At 41.3% G+C, this 21,166-nt stretch overlaps 1 protein-coding gene across 8 annotated transcripts in view; it reads left to right on the top strand.

The window, feature by feature from the left end:
- Positions 1–21,166, top strand: part of LOC138747621 (rho GTPase-activating protein 23-like) — a 263,779-nt gene that overhangs the window by 198,060 nt on the left and 44,553 nt on the right. For 7 of the 8 annotated variants that reach the window (XR_011347582.1, XM_069907014.1, XM_069907013.1 and 4 more), the window contains 4 exons: positions 14,212–14,373; positions 14,844–14,955; positions 17,035–17,092; positions 20,572–20,709. Coding sequence is in view for 7 of the 8 variants with exons in the window: in XM_069907014.1 (XP_069763115.1) it covers positions 14,212–14,373; positions 14,844–14,955; positions 17,035–17,092; positions 20,572–20,709 (470 nt within the window). In the remaining variant the exon portion in view is untranslated. The remainder of the gene's footprint in view (positions 1–14,211; positions 14,374–14,843; positions 14,956–17,034; positions 17,093–20,571; positions 20,710–21,166) is intronic. The other variant, XM_069907011.1, reaches the window with a different exon arrangement.

Here is a 21,166-nt window from a genome sequence, read left to right as displayed (position 1 = left end):
GACTGGGGTGGCCAGCGAGGGACTATGGGGCTGGGGCGGCCGGTGGGGGAGTATGGGGCTGGGGCCTGTCCCCTGCTAGGCACCTGAAAACTGCCAGGAGGGTTGGGTAGGTAAACTTTCAGGTCTCCACCCGACAGCCTAGGAGTACAATAGGCTGCTTTACAGTTGGGTATTGTGGCCACCTGAAAGTGGCTTGTGACTGGATTCCCACTTAATCTGTTCTGTAGTCCACGCATTTACATTCCAAATAATTTATGTTGATTGAGAAAGTATTGGTATTCCTTCGAAGTAGTATTTGGAAGTCCACATTTGTGTTGAACTGTCAAAAGTTTGCTGAGTAAGATATAATTATAATGGTTCTCTGTTGTAAATTATCAGTTAAAGCATATTTTCAGATGACCACAAACAGACAGGGGTGTAGAAATATGTTGATTGAAAAAGCTGATCAGCAGACACAGTAATTTAAAAATGCTTTTAACTGACTCTCTCATATTGTCTAATAGAATCCGGTTTTGCTGTTGAACAAAATCCAAAATAAGCAACCAGACCAGTCTAATCCTGCCTGCTTTCTTTTGGATGATCTATAAAATAATCCTCTTTGTTATTTTGATTGCGAATGTAGCGTAATTTTTTCATGTTTATTGTAATTTTCTCTAATTACTGTAATTTAATATTTTAGTGTTTGTTTTCAATTATATGTCGTATCAGATATTTTCATTCTTTGTAATGATTAATGATATACCATTGCCAAATGGATTTGTGTTTCCAATATAATCCCAAAAGCATGAAGATTTTGTTTTTTTGTGATTAAATAATCCATTTTTATGCTAATATTTAAATTTCCATTTGCCTCTGCCTGTTGAGCTGCCTTTTGGGATGATCATGTGTAAATATTTGTCGAAGAAGCCTAAAATGTAAACTTTGGAAATGCATAATACATTCAGAAAATGGTAAATGAAGATATTTCAGATTGGACTACATCCAGATGTATGCTTTGCAGTCTTCTCAGGGGGAACAACATTAGAGCACATCCTCTGCCAGCTCTTTAATTGTGGGAACATAATATGCATAGTTTCAGTAGGTGAGATGACAAGTAAAGCACCAAAAACATCTCCTATAGCAATAGAATCCCTGTTTTAAATTTTACTTGCCACCAATCCCATACTGTCATTTAATTCTGAATTATTGGATTAGGGCTCTAATATGTTTAATTCACATTGTGTGTAAACATCAGGACAGACCAACTTATCAATTTCATTCTAAGGCCTGTCCAGTAGAGAATTTTAAATGTAAGATAGTAAGGTAGGCTGTAAAGGATTTGGTGTAATAGAGGTAAAATTTGTGCAGAGGCCGAAATCTGTGAACTGTCTGAAAATCCCAGGAAGGAATGGTAGCAACGAGAGAGTAACTTGTGAATTAAAAATATCTCAAATTGTGAGAGAGGAGGCTGAAGAATAAAAGTTTATTTGGCTCATTAAACGGAGCAGTTGAGAGAATGAGGTGCAATGTGTTAAACGTTGTCTCTAAAAGTGCACTCAGGTTGTGAAGATTTAATGCAGTTATGACGTACTTTCCAACACATCCTTGGCCTTAGCTCCAATGTCCTTTCAACTCTTATTACATGCACATTTTATACTATGTGTAACATAACATCTATTTTTTTTAAATATTTTATTTTTGTTTTTTTTCCAAAAATATATATAGTAACATTTTAAATATACAATATATTAAAGCTTTTCTCACAAACACAACAAACAGAAGCAAAACAGTCCCTCCCTCCCCCCCTTCCATACTGATTCGTTCACCGTCAGAGCTTACACACATTTTAAGTATATATAGTACAGTTGGGGAAACTATGTTTTTGTATGTATAATAGTTACTTTTATACCCTTTTTGTTCCTTTTTATTACTGTATCTGGGCCCCTATGTGGTCCAGGTGTGGCTGCCAGACCTTTACAAAAGTGTCATATTTATTCTTTGAGTTAAATATGATTTTTTTCCCCCCCATAGATATCCAGCTGTTCATTTCCACATAACATCGTGCTATGAGTAGAGGGGAGTCAGACTTCCAAGTGATTGCGATACATTTTTTTTGCTACCACCAGTGCTAATTTTATAAATGAGATTTGATATTTGGTGAATTTGTCACTTATTTCCATGAAATTACCAAGTAGATATAGCTCTGGGTCAGTTGCCCATGAAGGCCACTCCTGTTATCCTGGTTAATTTTTCTGCGATTTCTTCCAAAATGGCCTCACCTTCATGCATGACCAGGTGGCATGTAGAAAAGTTCCTGTCTCAGTCCCACATCTGAAACACATCTCTGAAATTTCAGATTTTGACCTGTGTAACCTTTGTGAGGTAAGATATAATTGGTGTAAAAAAATTATATTGAACCTGTCCATATCTTGTATTTATAACTGATGTCATGCTGTCCTTACACTAATCTGACCAACTTCTTTCAGAAATCACCACACCCAAGTCTGACTCCCATCTTTCCCTTGACCTCTGCAACCCTGGTTTTGCACTTCTGCTCTGGCCATCATAGTACATTTTTGTTATAAATTTGGAATGGGGTTATCCGCCTTTTTATTTAGTGATTTGAAACTCCATTATATGACATCTATTTGAACTTCATTATCAATATTGACTTTTTTTTGGTTGAAAAACATTAAACTCCAGTTGCAAGAAATCAAAAATAAATCCAGAAAATTCTGGAAATATTCAACGGATCATGGAAGAGAAGTGGAGAATGAGCAATAGTTAATAATTCAGGTTGATCAGAACTTGGAAAAAATGTCATAATTAAGCAAGTTTTAAGTTGTTGACGAAGAGGAGGCGTAGAGTGAACAAAGGGAATATTGTGATAGGGTGAAGACCAAGAGAAACTGAGTGACACATGCTGTGTTGGTCTGAGGTGGTAAAGACTTGAAATTTTCCTTGTTGTCTAACATAATAAAACTTTCTTATTTACTTTTCTTTGACATTTCATCCACTTCTACGGTATTCCATCATTAATCCTGAACTATAAAAAACAGAAGATGACTTCTGATATTCTTATTAGTCTGAGTAATGGTTCACCACATCCATGGCCCAATACCCAGATGTCTGCTTTACATATTTCCATTGAATGACTTGTGCAACTTTATCTCAACACTGTCTGGAAATGTCTCAATACATTGCTCAACACCAGTAATGTTAAAGAAACAATCACAACAGAATTACTACCTTGTGTGTGCCTTTCAAACATCCATTAAAGTATCAGTTCAGTTTAAATGTTTAAAATGTTTTTATTTAAGTACTCCATATTCTGAAACAGAAGCATCAAGTAGCTGAAAAAAAAGAGGGCTGCCAATGCAGTAAGAAACAGATTCTCCTTCTCCAACAGTCTATCAGGATCAATGATGACTTGTTTCCACTTTGGTTTCTGGAGTAGTTAACGAGGACAATGTGGAAACCCCAAATTCTGCCACAGAAGTTGTTTAGCTTTTCTCTGAGCTGATTTTCTCCTCCTGATAGCTGCAGAATGCTTCTGAGTATTCCTGGTGCTTGATCTGTGTTCTCTGAAGACCATCCTGAACACTTCTTTTCCACTTGGAGTGGTCATGGACCAGAGATTTCAGATTTTCTGAACTTGGTGGGGATGCTGCAAGGCCAAGAGGTTTAGAGAATGAGTCACAATGAATCCTGGTTGAGGAAGCTGCAAGCCTTTTCTCAAAGATGGGCTAATCTGGGTTTGCACAGAAACCACAACTGAAGCACAAAATGAAAGCTGGAAGTTGAAAGAAACGGTATTTTTCTCACCCACTGAAGATATTAGAACTGCTCTTTGGAGTTATTGAAAGAGACGTAAATATTTCAGCAACTATTTCCTTCCTCATAAAGAAGTGAAAGAGCAGGAGGAAAAATAGACGAACGAAAAGGCACAAAGGATGTGATCTAGAGTACCTATTCTAATTGACCTGGGACCGATTCCCTGAACAGTTCCGATCTTTGGTTGCATATTAGTTTGAATTGTTAAAAGATATTTTGGGATGGGCCATTGTTGACAAGGCAGCATTGATTACTCATCCTGTATGGAAGATGATAGTGGCCTTCTTGAGCAGACTGATGTGGAACCGTTGGCCTAATTGCAATTGTGCAACTTTTTCTGATGAGGAAATAACTGGGCAATTTTTCATTTTTTGGGTAGATCCTAATGTTATAACTGTATGGCTTGTCCAGAAGCACATCTAGTTCTGGAATGCTGGTTTCAGTGCCACAGATGAGCTTTCGTTAGGTTCCAAAGCCTTTTCTGTATTTGGTACTCTCAGCCATTTTGTGAATTCACGAGAGATGAATAAAGCGGCCCTGGTACTGCTGGACACGAACTCTTATCTGCACTGTTTCTGTTACTGTTGGGGATAGTTCTCACAAATACTGACATTCATATTTTGAATTAAGTACATGGGACACACTAGCTTCTATTGTAACTGAAAAAAATGTTGTATTTTTGTAGATTTGGGTCCTGTGATGATGCACTTCATGTTCATTTATTCATTGTATCATTATTGTTGCAAATAACACTTTAATAATCCATATTTATCACTCCAGTCCCTTTAGAAGTCCAAGCGCAGCCTGGCATATTTCTAAGCACCTCATCCTAGTTATGTTTTGTCCATTCCTTCATCATTACTTTGTTAACTTATGTTAACTCCTGCTTGGTATTTATCCATCAACCATCCACATTTGGAGCTGTTGAATACAATACATTGTAAATAGTAGATACCCAATGAGTAAAACACTCGGTAATATATCTTATAGACGCTGCAAGGCCTGCTGAGTTCCTCCGGCATTTCTGTGTTTTTACGACACCCAATGTGTGTTTATTTGGTAAGACAGTTTGCACACCAATGTTCAGTACTTGACTGCATTGTCTTAAAATTTGGGTTTGGAATGAAAATTTGATGGAAAAGTGTGATATTAATTTTTTTTTGCTTGTTATACCACTTTCCAAATTGTATTCCATTATCATGGTGGGTTATCCCGAAGCAGCATTATGGAAAACTAATAGGAGCTGCTTGAAGTTAAATTCTTGTGCCCTACTGTGAAATAATCACAAATTTACTTTGGAGCTTTTTGGGTGTCAATTTTTAATGGAATTCCTGGAAAGTAAATAGAGAGATTCCAAAATTATTTTACAGGAGAGAATTCCACTGTTAGAAATGGGACAAAAATGAGGAGAAGGTAATCTGAAACAGCAAGTTCATGGCATAGCCTCCTATAGGTTTGCAACCATATGACCATCTTCTCATTTTGCACCGTTTGCATAGACTTACAAAATCAGAAATCTGTATTTCCAAGGGATGTGTACAAAGTTTCCAGAGCCACTCAAAGACACTCTCTATCGTTCAGCTATTCATCTTGTCTTCCAATGCTGTTAGAGGACCAGTGACTGCGGTTTGAATCTGGCGCTGTCTGTAAGGAGTTTGTACTGTTATGAACTGCACATAATGAGCTGCAATAGGCAATAAACCAGACAGTATATAATTTTAAAACACTAATTTTATTTCTAACTCTTAAACTATAGTCTTAATTTTTAAACTATCCTTAACACTAAGTCTATCCCCAACTATGCGCAGGTGTGTGTGTGTGTGTGTGTGTGTGTGTGTGTGTGTGTGTGTGTGATATACCGAAACCATCACAATCCAGGCCAAAATCTAGAAAGTTACTTCAAAGTTCAGTCTTTCAAATTCAGTGTTAAAGCAAAGGCCTTTGAAATTTGGTGCCCAGAATTAATGATGGGAAGTCTGGAGTTGTAGCTGCTAGACTAATAAATTCTCCTTGCGTTGCCTTTGAAGAAATGTCCATCCAGATGAGCTGTGGTCATAACACTCCTGGTCCTTTTGTAGGCGAGACTTGAACTGGGCAGCATACACAAATCTTCCAAGACCCTGGCACCAGTCTCTCCAAGTGACCTTCACTGTTAGTCGCAATCAAAATGAGACACTTTGCTTCCCAAAAAGACCTTCCTGGCATAAGTCAATCCACCGAAAAAGTCCAGTCATTCACAGGACATGCTTTGCTCTGAATTCTTTAGAATGGCTGGCCACAAGACCTGCTTCAACAAGCTGTTCCCTCTGCAGCCGTCAGCATGGTTCTCCCTTGCAAAATCACAGTCTTAGCAAATGTATAGAATCTGGAAGCCTGTGAGAAGCCTTCCCTCAGTTCTTCCAATGTATCGAATTGTCGCTGGGCTGTGACTTGCAATGGTGCTTGTGTGAAATGTTAACTGTGATCATTCAGTTCCTCCTGTCTATACAATCCCTTACAGTGGTAATCCCATTTTACCAAAACGGGAACCCGTAATAGTATGTTCTCCCTGTGTCTGTGTGGGGTTCCTCCAGCTGCTCCAGTTTCTCCCACTGTTCAAAGCATACCAAGGTTGTGGGTTAATTGGGTATAATTGGGCAGCAAGAGCTCAAGGACCTGTTACCATGCTAAGGTCTAAATTAAATATATATTTTTTAAATTTAAATTAAATTAATTCTCCAGCACTATATTAGAGAAACAACCTTAGCCTTGAACGTAGAAACAGCATACAAGATTATTTGACACTGTTTCAAAGAACATTTGAATTCTTTCCAGTGTCCTCGCCAATAATCAACATCATGAAGGCAAATAATTTAAATGTTATCAGGTTGATACTTGGAGTAACTTGCTGTGCACCAATGAACTACTATATTGTTCTAATTTATTTATGCACTTGAAATGTCTTTCAAAATCTATGAAGCTCTTTTGGAAAATCTTGAGGTCATGCAAAATGTGAATCTCTCTTTGTTGGAATATCATTTGATGAACATTAGGTTTTTAAAGTCTGAAGTAAGTTAATAGTGTAATTAGTTGAAAGTGGCTTGCTTTTTTTTGTACTATGCAATTCACTTACTACAAAATAAATAGAAAAACCCAGACATCTGCTTTGAGTTGCACAAAAAGATGGTATTTACTTTGAGTTGTATGAAGTCCACAATTTTCCTAATTTTTCAATTATGTATGCATGTTCCATTGATGGTGCTAGCCGTGCGTGCAAACCGGGTCATTAAAACACTTGTGAATATGCTTTCACGTGACTTAAGAAGGGATTTGCTTGAAGTCGGTGCTGCCAGAGCTGCTGTAATGGCAACACTGCCGCTGGTGCAGACCCAGGAGAGTGGGGAGTGGAGACGCAGTCCTGCCCTGCAGGGTACGACTGTCCGGATCTGACGCTGATGGCTCCACACTGGCTTGAAACGGTCTATCTATAAAGGGTTGATAGTGTTTTTATTTAAACTCCTTCAACCTTGGAGGTGTGTGTCCAAGAAGCCTGAGTGACGACTATACTGAAAGATGACAACGGCAGCGGATCAGTGAGGGGCTCAGTGGCTGAAGGACCCACACAGGCTGCGGGCTGTTGACATCTTGTGGCCGAAAGACTCACACAAGCTGCTGGTGTCTTGTGATCTTAGGATCCACGCAGGCTGCAGGCTGCTGGAGACTGGCTTGTGGGGACCAGGTATCGGAGCTGGGATTCAAGAGAATCTGGAGTTCGGATTGCCAATGGTTTGAACAGGAGCTTGTGAGGCTGCAGAGCCTGCTGGAACACTAGAGGTGAACTCATAGACACTCAGTGACCCTGAAGGGACTCTCTTTTGCTCAGAGCCAGCATCAAAAGAGATCTAATCAGGGGCATTAGGGTAATCGCGGGAGGCGGGGGCACCGGATGCCATACTTGCCATGGAACTTGTCTGTCCACTGCACTGTCACACTTCCCCCTTTCTCCGGTGTTTCAGACAAACGCGCATGCTCGTAGCGCGTAGAGATGAAACCACATGATTCATTTTGGTGGCACTCCTCTGATGGCATCACCCAGTGCGGTCCGCAATCCCCTAGTGACGCTAGTGCTGCAGGTGGGTGGGAGGCATGGCCCATGAATGCCCTCCCATGATGCTGAGCCTGCTTTTGCTTCTATATCTTCTGTTGTTAGGGGCCCAGGCAATGCTCATGGCGACTCTTTGTTTGTCTTACAGAGGGCAAAAGTTAAAGATTATCTTGTATATTATAAATAATTTTTATGAATTATTACCTGACAATAAAATGAACTTTGAACCTTGATGATGCTGGGAACAGCCATTTGGATAAGTTCCATTAAAGTAGACCACTTAACCCTTACAACAGCTGTTCCTCTGTACTTCCCCTCTTTCTGCACATTTATGAATCTTGCTTCTCTTGTTTTTAACCAATTTGGCAATTTTCCCATGCCACTCCTTGCTGACATCCCCCCCTTAGTTACAGAGCCAAAGGCGCTCTAAAGGTGGAGTAAATTACTCGATTGTGTGTGTGTACTCTGGAAAGGTGGAGTGTATAAGGATAATCCCTTTGATTATAAAGTACTCTGCAAAATTATTCAATCCAACTTGCAGAGGCAAACTTCAAGCATTGATACATCTTTACACTGCTCAATTTCTGCACAATGTCTCATAGCTGAGTAAGTGAAAAGCAAAACTGAATTTAAAACTGCCATGTAGATTAGCTCTTCTGATGCTCATGGAATTGTTTTAATGTGGGAGTCCTGGATAAAGGAGTGGTCAAAAAGAGACCATCAAGTCTTTAAGGAATTCAGATGAATATTTGATCTGATGAATGTGCGCAGCTATTGGAAAAACTTGGATCAGATTGATTGTGTTTAGATTGCATTTATTCTTTGCTCTAACGTTTAATGATTTTGTAGCAATGGCACTACGTGGGCGTGGAGAAGAACGACACGTACACCAATGCCTTGACGTCAAGACTAGTTTATTGCACTGGCCATCGCGTTTATATGGTCCCCAGGTGCTGATGTCAGGGCACTGCATCATCGGAGCGCTGGCCTGGGATTGGCCAGTGCACCCGCCTCAGTTCACTGTCTTCCCACTGTGCGGGAGGTCACCTGGGATGATGGCCGGTGTCACCCCCAGGTCCTCATGGTTTCCGCATTCGTCGGCCATTTTGTGGGCCGGTCCGAGTCTCCATGCGCGGGCCGCTACATGCCCTCCCCCCAGAACTGACGATCGGTGTTTTATATTGATTTGTGCAGTCAGCCCCTGTGTTGCAGGGGAGGAGTGGAGATCAGCTGGTTACAGTCCAGATATACTGGCTTAAGTCTGATGACGGTAAAGGTCTCCTCCTTACTGCTGATGTCAAGGACAAAAGTGGAACCATTGACCCTGATGACCCTGTAAGGCCCCTCGTAGGGTCGTTGTAGGGGCGGCCAGTGTGCACCCCTTTGCATGAACACGTACTGACAAGTCTTTAAGTCCATGGGGATGTTATGTTTTGGCTGGCTGTGTGGTGGGGGACCAGGGACCCCAGTTTTCACCACAAGTTATCAAAGGTGGCTGCAAGATCTTCCGGGCAGTTGTCGGGAGCCAGGAACTCCCCAGGAATGATAAAGGGTGTGCCGCAGTCCACCTCCACCGCTGAGGCATTACGCAGAGCGAATCCCCAGCAGAACCCAAGGCACTTCTTCCATCCAGTTGGGACCCATGAGCCAGGTCATCAAGGCTGCCTTCAGGTGCCTGTGGAACTACTCCACCAACCCATTGGCTTGAGGGTGCACACTGTGGTGTGATGGAGCTGTGTCCCCAGGAAGTTGGCCAGCACTGCCCAGAGCCCAGAAGTAAATTGTGCCCCCTGTCTGAAGTTAGGTGCTCTGGGACCCCAAATCTGGGCACTCATGTGTCGATGAGTGCCCTGGTGCAGGTTTCTGTGGTGGTATCAGCTAGCGGGACTGCCTCAGGCCACCTTGTGGAGCGGTCAACCATGGTCAGTTGGTACCTCACCCCATGGGAAACTGGTAGTGGCCACACTATATCAATATGTCTGATACCTTATGGAAAGCGAAGGTCAATGGCAAAGACCTTAAATTGGCAACCTTCCAAAGAGTAAAGGAAATGTCTTACAGCGCCAATAGCTCTCGGTTGAAAGCACTGTATTTGAGCTCGGGGAGGGCAGAAATGGCCAGGGGTTGCCACTGGCTTTCATTGAGCTGTTCCAGTAAGCCTCCTACCGCTGTGCTGGAGGTGTCGACTGTCAGAGCACTAGCTGCCTCTGGTCTGGGGTGTACCAGGAATGTGGCATTGGCTACTGCGGCATTCTGGATTGTCCTCAAAGACTCATCATCCCAGGTACTGTCCTTTGTCTTGCCTGCCATCAGCGCAAAGAATGGGCGCATGATGCATGCCACTGCCGGTATGAATCTGTGGTAAAAATTATTGAACTGGCATATTCCTGTAGCCCCTCTACCTTCTGTGGTTTGGGGAGGGGTGTTGCCCTGTGTTTGTTTATTTTGTACCCCAGGAAATCAATAGTGTCCAGGCCGAATTGGCACTTTGCGGGGTTAATTGTCAGCCCAAACTCACTCATCCGGGTGCACAGAGGACTCAGGTGGGTGACATGGTCTTTGCAGCTGGCGATGAGGATATCATTCAAATAGATGAACCAAAATGGGAGGTCCCAGCCCACTGCGTCTGTCAGCCACCGGAAAGTTTGTGCCGTGTTTTTCAGACCGAAGAGCATGTGTAGGAATTGTGGTCTTGGGGACATCCTGGGGGTGAACTGGGATTTATTGGTACCCCCGGATGAGGTCCACGTTGGAGAACACCCATGCCCTGTGCAGGTTGGCGGCGAAGTTTTGGATGTGGGGTACAGGATATATTAGGCACGATGGCCTCACTGAGGCGGTGGTCATCGCCACATGGCATCCACCCCTCGCTGTTTTTGGCACCACGTGCTCCTCCATTTTCTTGAACTCCTCCTTCACTAGGCTGAGCTTTTCGAGAGGGAGCCGGCATGGCCTGCCATGGAGCAAGGGGCCCTTGGTCAGAATGTGGTGCCTTCCATGTGCTTTGGCTCAGCACGGAGAACTGTGGCACCACCATTGAGGGCAACTCCGCCAAGATGTGGGCAAACTTGTTATCTGAAAGTGTTATAGATTCAAGGTGGAGGGTGGGTAATTTGGGCCCCCCAGAGGTAGAGTTTGAAAAGTTCTGGCATGCACCAAGCACCGTCCCTTGAGGTCTATGAGCAGGCAGTGGGCACGAAGAAAGTCGGCCCCCAGGAGTGGTTGCGGCACTGCCACAAGGGTGAAAGTCCATGTAAACCGGCTGTTTCCGAATCAAAGGGGCTTCGTGCAGTTACCAAACGTCTGGATAGAGCTTGCCGTGGCAGGTGTTGCGTATCTCAGCACCAGTATCGACCAGGAACCGCCTGCCCGACAAGGAGTCCCAAACATAGAGGAGCCTATCACGTGGGCCAACTGATGCAGCCATCAATGACGGTTGGCCAGGGCGATTCCCGGAAACCTTCAGGGTGGACGACGTCAACGGGCCTCCGCACCCCATCGCTGATGATAGTAGCAGAATTGTTGTGGGATATTAACTTGCCTCTCCTCTGGTCTTGGTCTCACAGTCGGCTGTTCATGGGGCTTGCTGATGTGGTCTATGATAGGGCTGGTATCCTTCTTTGCTCTCCAGAGCATGTCCGGGCTGCCTCTCTCTGGGGATCATTGAAGTCCTCGACCATGAGCAAGAGTCAGATATCCTCAGGCAGCTGCTTCAGAAAGATCTGTTCGAAGAGCAGGCAAGGATTGCAGCTCTCGGTTAAAGCGAGCTTCTCGCTCATTAGGGCGGACAAGGCCTTGTCCCTAATCCATCCATATGCAGCAATAGGGTGACGTGCTCACACCGAGAGAGCCCAAAAGTGTGGGTTAACAGCTCTTTGAGGGTCATGTATTTGTCTTCCTCCAGAGGCTGTGGTAGAAGGTCGATGTTCCTTGTCGCTGTGTCTTGATCGAATGCGCTCATGACATAGAAGTAGCGGGTGTTGTCAGCGGCAATGTGTCGAAGCTGGAACTGAGCCTTGGTCTGCTCAAACCCCATGTGTGGCTGTGACACTCAAAATGTTGGGAGCCTGAGTGAGACCGTGTGGGTGTTGCTGGCTCCGCCTAGTCCATCATCTATGGGTCCAACTGCCGGTTGGCCCTGTCGGGGTCACCAAAGTAGAGTTCGCACTACGTGGGCATGGAGAAGAATGACATGCACACCAAGGCCTTGAAGTCGAGACTGGTTTCTTGCACTGGCCATCGTGTTTACATGGGCCCTAGGTGCTGACGTCAGGGCAGTGCATCATCGGAGTGCTGGCCTGGTTTTGACCATTCCTGCTACAGTTCCTGGGCCGCCAGCTGGTGTCACCCCCCCAGGTCCATGTGGACACTGAGATCGTCGACCATTTTGTGGACCAGTCCGCGTCTCTGTGCGCGGGATGCTACAATTTTATCCTTTTTCAGTTGCAACTGAATAAAAATGTTATTGCATATCACCCCAATTTTATGGAGCAGGCCAGTTTCAATATGTTGAGTTCTATTAACTCTTTTTTGAAATATTATGAGTTAAAGAACAGTTCTCTTTTTCACAGACATCATCAAACTTTATTCTGTAATTAAATGCTTAAATTTTATCTAAATTTAAAGCTGAACGTCATGCATTGTTGTAGAGCTAATAGTAAAACTGTTGATTCCCACATGGAGAACCATACAACATTACACCACAGAAAACAGGCTTTTTAGCCCTTCTAGTCTATGCAGAACTATTTTCTGCTTAGTGCCACTGACCTTGCCCCAGTCCATAGTCCTCCATACCCCTCCTATCCATGTAAATGTCCAAACTTTCAATAATTGTGAAAACTGAGCCTGCACTCACCACTTCAACTGGCAGCTCGTTCCACACAACAGTTAATATGCACACATTTATACCTTTTATTTTTGTTGATAATTGGGCCAAGATAGTAAGGGCTTTTTTTCAGTAATACAATAATGGTTTCATTATTGCATATTGGTCTGGCGCTTGATTTAAAATCGATAGATTGTAATAATTGATGTGCATCAATTGTAAAAGTACTGTCTGTCTTAAGCTGATATGCTTATAGATTACACCTTCATAACCAGAAAGCCCAGCTGTAGAATTTTCAGTAAAATATTTCAACTATAGTTATACAGATGACCCCTACTTGGCAGTCATTTTGGTTCTGAAAATGCACGCTTACGGAATTTACAAGATCACTTCTCAAAATGTTGAGATGTAAAATAAAATTCACACTTTCGGACTTTATATGGGGTTGGGAGATAAGGAAACATGAAAGAAATTACAATTTTTTTGTTGTTAGTAACTACTGTGGGCAATAAGATTTGGCTCTGATGTCAATAGTCGCAGCTGAGTCCCTGACAGTTCTGATTCAGATTCCCTGGTGCCCACTGCCTCAATTTCTCCATGGGTATCCAGTCTCTGTACACCTCGATCTGGAAGCTCTCTGCCTGGCAGAACTCACACTCGTATGGTTGTCAGCTGTACCTACCATTTTGTTGGCTACAGGGAACAGTACTTGTTTCAAACTTAACCGGTAACAACCTCAACTTTCCTCCTAGGTATTCCTGACTGTTTTGGAGCTGCTTCCTGCATCTCTACAGATTTTGCCTATTTTATCAACTCTGCTACACATCTCCACATCTCCACCTGCTCTAAAATTCACTTGGATAATTTCTGACTCTTCTCTCCCCTTTCTAGATCTCTTAGTCTCCATCTTAAGAGATAAGCTAAGTAGTGATGTTCTCTAAGACCCATTGACTCCCACGGCTACTGCGACTACATCTCCTCCCACCCTATCTCCTGGAAGGATGCCATCCCTTTCTCCCAGCTTTTCTGCCTCTGCCACATCTGCTCTCAAGATGAGGCCTTCCATTCAGGACATCTGACATGCCTCCCTTTTTCGAGGAACTCAGTTTCCCCTCTTTGTTGTCAATAGATCCATCTCCTGCATTTCCTGTTTCCTGGAGTTCCGCTCTGACCTCTCCCTCCAAAGAGAACAGAAATGGGGTTCCATCAACCTCCCCATTCAGCACAATATCTTTAACAGGATACTATTTAATAGATGATTGTAAATACCAAAAAGTTAAACTGCATTGTAACCATTTATATTTCATTTTCTCTGAACCACTTTGGAACACCTAGATGTTATGAAATAAATGCAAGTCCCTTTTCTTCCCAGGTTCAAAACTTCGGAACAATTATTATTTTTTCCCTGTTGGAATACTACAAAAATAACTATTACATGATCCCAGAAGATTTATTTATTATTTATTTTCCCTCCCTTTTACTTCTATAGATGAGCCAACGAGTCCAAGTATTGACCTGGTGGCAGGTCACATTCCTGCCTCAGCTGTTGTTTCCAGTGTCCAGAACTCAGCGCCAACTATCATCACTAGTCCTGCTTCTCCAACCTTCACCTTCCCTGTTATTTATCCACGACATTACTCTCAGGACTGCAGTAAGTTTACATTTCTTCTAATAATACCAATATTTCACTTTAGACTGTGAACCAACACTGACAAAGCACAGGTTGGAATGTCATTTTTTTTTTCTTTTGTCCTTGCAGTTTTCCCATTACGTTGGGGAAAGAGTGTGAGAGTTTTGTCAGCATGTTTTCAATAGGAATCCAACAAGGAATCAAAAATCTTAACCAATACCCTCTGTCATAAAAAGCACACAGGTTAAGCCCTTGAGGAGGAAACTGATGCAAACTGTTTGAAAATCAAAATTATAGATTTTGTTTCTCATGATGTCTACAAAATTGCCAATTGCCAACACTGAAAAATGGATACTGCATAAAGCCTCACATATTGGGAAAAAAACCTTTCAGCCACAATATTGAAATAGTGACTGACAATTTAAGTGTGTTGTAATTTTTTTTTGTAAGTACCTTGCTTTGACTTGTATATTTATTGTTCCTCTTATTAGGCAACATTAAAGCCAGTCGCCGGTCATCTTACCTTCTTGCTATAACAACCGAGAGATCAAAATCCTGTGATGAAGGCCTGAATACATATCATGATGAGGCAAAAATGTACTCGTAAGATTTTTTTGATTTTTTTTTTTGTTTTGTTTTGTTTCGTAAGATGATGCACATAAAGGCTTGATAGTGCATTTGTGCTGGTTTCTCATCATGGAAGTGGAAATTACCGATCATTTCTGTAGCCATTGGGAAATTGACCCAAATAATTTTACAGTTTTGAGTTCACTTCAGCACGTCTGACGTTTTCTGGCATCACTTGAACAGTTAGAGACTTCAACAATCAGGTAGCACAACTTTCCTCCATTACTGATGTAAACTGAAGCTGTTGGGTGTTGAGCATTTACGATGAAACCAGGTAATTGTATGGAGATCACCAATGACCGAACCATTTGAGAGCTTCGTTCAGGCATCAATGTTTTGCACAGAGCATCCAGTCAGACTCAGTTTTCAATGCTTAGAAGATTGGAAACTGCATCACCAGTTTTTCCATCATTCATTACAGCCTTTTTATCCTGTGAATGTTACAATTATTACAGTATCATGGACCATTAATGCACTGTGTTGTGGTGTGTGGCGTCATGCAGCTTGGCATAAGGATGACTGAATGAATACACCCAAAGAAGACCATGTCTCACCACTCTGCCACCTTCCCTATGCTTTTTACTTCTCTCCATAGATGCATTTTTTATGTAGCTATTGTGTGGCTGCCATTACATCCGACATCAAAACATTTAAGAAGCATCTCGACAAGCATGTGAAATACCAAAATGCAAGTAAATGGGACTTGTATAGTGAAGTGCAATGGTTAGCAAGAGGCCATGGGATCTGCTTCTATGCTTTTCAGCAACTCTCTCTTTCACTGCCACTCTCTCCCCTCTCCTTCTGTACTGTTGGATTTCATGACTGCTTTCATTTCTGATAACTTTTCCAAAGAGTAATGCGGCAAAGACACAGTTTGTCATGTTGCTGCCAAGGGCAAATCACACAATTCCTGCTTTGGCTGGTGTAAGCTATCACAATGCTGTTTTTAATGAATTTTTCAACAACATTGTATTTCTGCTGTGAATCCAATTGGTCCTTGCAAACATCTTATACACAAATATCTCACAAGGATGTTGACAAAAATTAGATTTGTAACTCATTAATGAGGCCAAGGCACAAGACCATTGTGCTATGGCATGGGGTAAGAGAATCATGTTGATTTTAAAAAAAGCATCGAGCAGGAGGTAAAAATATATCTGACATATTAATGTCTTAATTATCCTATTACCAATCAGGCCTGTTAACAGAGCAAAGGTGCCCTAACCATTTTGAGGACTAAAATTCCCTTATAGTATGTACAACTTGTATGCTTTGCTGTGATATATCACAAGTATAAATGTACAGCTGAAGCAGTACTGCCTTGCAGAGAGAATTGTCCAAAAATAGCTCAACAGGGCTGTATTAAACAATAATGCATTTTTTAAAAGACCTGTAACTATTGCAGTCTTTGGCTACAAGGTCCCCAAAACAATGTTGTCCACTTTTCTTGTGTAATGACGTGCTGGAGAAATAAGGGCCCACGCAAGCAAAGATCCACCATGTTGTCAGGGGTCAAATATTCAGATCCGGATTAAGATATCCAGAAATGGACAAAGCATTGCTGTACTCCGGGTCAAGCCTATTTTTAGCCATAGAGCACAGTTTATTTTATACAGAGTTGGGTGCAGTGATTTCTAGACTGAATATATTTCTTTACATTGGGTCTGTTCTCTGAGTAGCATTAGGTTAATAATATTTTTATGTTAACATTTAAAACAAGACAGGATTATTGTGCGGCAGCTCAATTATGATTGAAATAAAAGCAATGTTCTGGATAGACTGCTGAATAGAATCCCGTCTTTCAGCGGCGTTAAAGAGAACACTTAATAAAACAAACACAGCAACTATTTTAATGCCTAATGATTTCTGTCTCTACACAATTTTTATTTTGAACACCAAAGTATTTGAGCTGATAACAATTTATACTTCGTTTATATCCCACCTGTAACATATGCATGACTTGTAGCTTGTAACTACGTATATTCTATAATGATTCAACACAAACATGCAGCAAGTTGATGCATTTTGATCCTTGTTCCCATTTATTCTTTTTAGGAAATTGCCAATCCGAGTTCCTAGTCTGAAGATGCTGAGAAACTTTTTCACAGAAGGGGTAAGAATTAATTTTAGAAATAAAAGTTGAAAAAAATTAGCAGGCTAACAAGTGTTTACCAATAAAATTTGTGTTCAGAACGATCTGCATTGACAACTGATTACATTCGTTAAATAATAAAATGGAATAAAAATTCAAACCAGGCGAATCCTTGACATTTTGGCCATTTGTTCTTGGTCGATGATGGAAACCCACACAGAGAGTGTTTTCATTTATTCTAGGGTTCTGCCCATTGGTGAGAAAGTTTTCAGATCAGTACAATACAGGTAGTCTTCAATACAGGTAGGCTTCAGATCAGTACAATACAGGTAGTCTTCGACTTGCGACCAGTGCAACTTAACAACCATCCACACATACTGCATAAATTTTAAAAAAAGAAAAAAATATATGTAAAAAAAGTAGAGGCCTATCTATGGAAGATAGCATCTATGCCAGGGGTGACCAACCTCTTGCGAGAGCTGGCTTTAGTGGCTACCATGTTGTATTTGACAAATGTTAAAACAGATAGTTAGTTTCTGACGCGTCCATTTCGAGATACAACCGGTCATTCAGAACGGAACACGATCGTAAGTCGAGGAATGCTGCTTTCAGGTGAAGTAGGAAAGGAGTATGGTGTGAAGTGGTTTGAGGCACCAGATCTAATTCATCTTCATTACTTCATCATTCTTTATTGAAAAGCTACAGTGAAACGCCCGAGCCGTTGGTTATGTATCTTTATCTTCGCTATATAAAGCACCAGCATTGTGTTTATAGTTTTTTTTTTTAATTTTAGCATTGTTTGTAATTAATTTAAGTAGAAAACAAGGCAAATTTGGGAGGTAGAGGTGGACATAGGAACATCTCTGATGTAAAGATCAGTATACTCATACATCACGACATGCCATTGATTGTATGGAGTGACAGTATTAAGCAGGTTGAATCCATTATAAATGTATGAAAATGTTATGTCTGAAGCAAAATCAGACAAGGAAAAGGGCATGGAGGATAGTGAGATCGTTGTGGGGTTTGCTCATATTCTCAGGCACATTGATATGAAGGAGAGGAAGAGATGTTAGATCTGTTGCGGATTATTTAGGTGAAATACCCAGGTCGCCCTGGGTACTATTGGGATCTGTCCCAAGTTATTAAGAAAGACAAAAGAGGAGATTGCTGCAGTCTTGACAGATATTTGTATTCCCACCAGCCACAGGGCAAGGTCTCAGAGGACTGGAATGCAGCTATAGTTGAAGAAGTTTCACAGGGATAAATCTGCTTTACATCAGTAGGATGGAAGCTGTAGGAGGGGATTTTTAAGGGATTAAATTTACTCATATTTTGAAAAGAATAACTTATTAGAGATAGTCAACATGGCCACTTAGGGCAGGTTATGTCTTGCAAATTTGATTGAGTTTTCTGAGGAAGTGGCGAAGATGATTGCACAGAGTGGGGCAGTGCATGTTGTCTTCATAGACTTCAGGAGAGCATTCAACAAAAGAAAGACGTAAGTTGCAGAAAGAAACATGAAAACAATGGTCCAAAATCTTCTGAAGGCTTACAAATAATTTAGTGAAGGCAATTTTATCAGAATTAAAATCAGAATCCGGTTTATTGTCATGAACATGTGTCACAAAATTTGTTGTTTTGGGGCAGCAGTATTACAGGTGCAAAAATTGTTATAAATTTCATTTCCATAAATTTACTATTTAAAACTAAATAATTACGGAAAAATAAGAGAAAAAGTGAGGTAGTGTCTATGGTTCATTGTCAATTCAGAAGTCTGATGGCAGAAGGTAAGAAGTTACTGCAATGTTATTACAGTGCCAGTGACCCAGGTTCAAATATGACGCTGTTTGTACGTTCTCCCCGTGTCTGCATGGGCTTCCTCCAGGTGCTCTGGTTTCTTCCCACCCTTCGAAATGTATGGAGGTTGTAGGCAGGGGTGCAGTGCTAATTTTTTTAGGTTCCGAACACACCAAAAATGTGGTGTCGGAGTAGTGTTCCGGTGAACTCCAGCAGCACTAGCTGTAGGTTAATTGGGAGTAATTAGATGGGACGGACACGTGGGCCAGAAAGGCCTGTTACTTTGCTCTATGTCTAAATTTTTAAATGTTAAAAAAATTTTAAACTTAAAATTTAATTTTTCTTTTGGTAACATTAGATGTGCAGCTTCAGGCTCCTATACCTCCCTCCTAATGGTAGCAATGAGAAGAGGGCACGGCCTGGGTGGTGAAGGTCCAAGATGATAGAGGCAGCTTTCTTGAGACACTGCCTCTTAAAGATGTCTTGTTTTGATTTAAATGTCATTGTATGAGTTATTAGTATATTCACTAATGACAGAAAAGTTGGTTTATACTGTGGACAGTGAAGAAGGATATCCATGTTACAACAGGATCTAGATAATTTGGAAAGCAGACCAAGGAATGACAAATGGAATTTAACTTAAACAAGTGTGAAATGTTGCATTTTGGTGAGCTAAATGGGGGCAGGACTAGTGCAGTAAATGGCAGGGTCCTGGAGAGTGTTGTAAAATAGAGAGAACTAGGGATATTGGTATAGAGTTCCTGAAAGTGACATCATGGAGAGAGAAGATGATAAAGAAGGCATTTGGCATGCTATTGAGAACATCTATAGGGAATGCTGCCATCGGAGAGTAGCAGCAATCATCGAGGATCCACACCATCCAGCACGCTCTGTTCTCGCTGCAGGTAACAGGAGAGAGGTCTGGGTGCCACAAGACTTGCACCACCAGGAACAGCTGCTACCCTTCCATCATCAGACTCCTCAACAACAAACTCCATCAGGGACTTATTTAAGGCTTTTTTACTTGTGCATTTTATTGTTTTTTTTTAAATTCTCTCTGTATTGCACAGTCAGTTTGTTTAAATTTGTTATTTGTTTGCATGTTTACCCTGTATACAGTTTTTTTTGGCACGACCAATATGTAGTAATTCTGCCTCATCCACAGAAAAAAGAATCTCAGAGTTGTATGTGATGTCATGCATGTACTCTGACAATAAATCTGAAATCTGAATCTGAATGCTTGTGACATTGGTAGTGTTGGATTAGCAAGCTTTGCAGACTATTGGATGTTACTTTTTTTTAACGTTACACAGTAGCACAATACATTTTCTAGTGAACCTGGTGAATTTATAGGGAGTGGACAGTATACAAACATTATGAGGATCTGCAAATCTACCCACATTCCTGACTCTTTGTTCCAGATCCTAATGCAGGAACTAGTCATGCCTCTGGCAGCACAGCCTTCTTGCTCACTGGGTTCCACCGTTTTCACTCTATTGAGTAAGCCAGATGTGAAACCTCATTTCTGAAGAAGTGGATTCCAGACTTTTGGAGTTTTACTGTTCATCGATGAGGTGCCTAGTTTGTCTTAACAAAAACTGCCATTTAAAAATTATGCAAATTTGGGCACAATGTGGAAAATTTTAATAGTGTTTTTCATACTTTTAAAATTATTCACAATGTATTTATTTATCATTTAGTCATTAGAAAACTTGGATGCCACGGAAAACAATAGATCTAAGCGTCATTCTACATCTGACCTCTGTGATGTGACCTTCAGTGATGTCAGGAAGGAGGGCTGGTTACACTTTCGACAGCTTGTTACAGAGAAGGGAAAGGTAAGTTCAAAACTGTATCAAAACTTTTGTATGGCAAACCACTTAATAATTTGGAAAGAGAGTATATGTATTTGTATTATATTTTATAACATCACTAAATATTTATGTTTTGATATACATTTATCATTGTAATGAAGGGGATGTTTAAATTTATTATTGTATACTATCTAAGAAACCTATCAATATATTAAAGTACCCTTCCCACTCCAGTCACACTCTCTTCTCGCCCCTTCCATTGGGCAGATACACGAGCTTCAAAACGTAATCTTCAGATTCAACAACAGTTTCTTTCCTTCTATTATCAGGCTCTTGAATGGACCTCTCAATGGCAAAAGATGATGCCTTTCTGTACCTTGCACTTTGTCCCAGTAACAGTAAATCCTGCACTTTTTGACTTATTGTAACATGAGCCCTGCACTTTGTTTTTTGATTGCACTATCTACTGCCTTTAAGTATG

Source organism: Narcine bancroftii, chromosome 12 (assembly GCF_036971445.1).
Source record: "Narcine bancroftii isolate sNarBan1 chromosome 12, sNarBan1.hap1, whole genome shotgun sequence".
Lineage (NCBI taxonomy): Eukaryota > Metazoa > Chordata > Chondrichthyes > Torpediniformes > Narcinidae > Narcine > Narcine bancroftii.
This window is presented reverse-complemented; position numbering and strand designations above follow the sequence as displayed.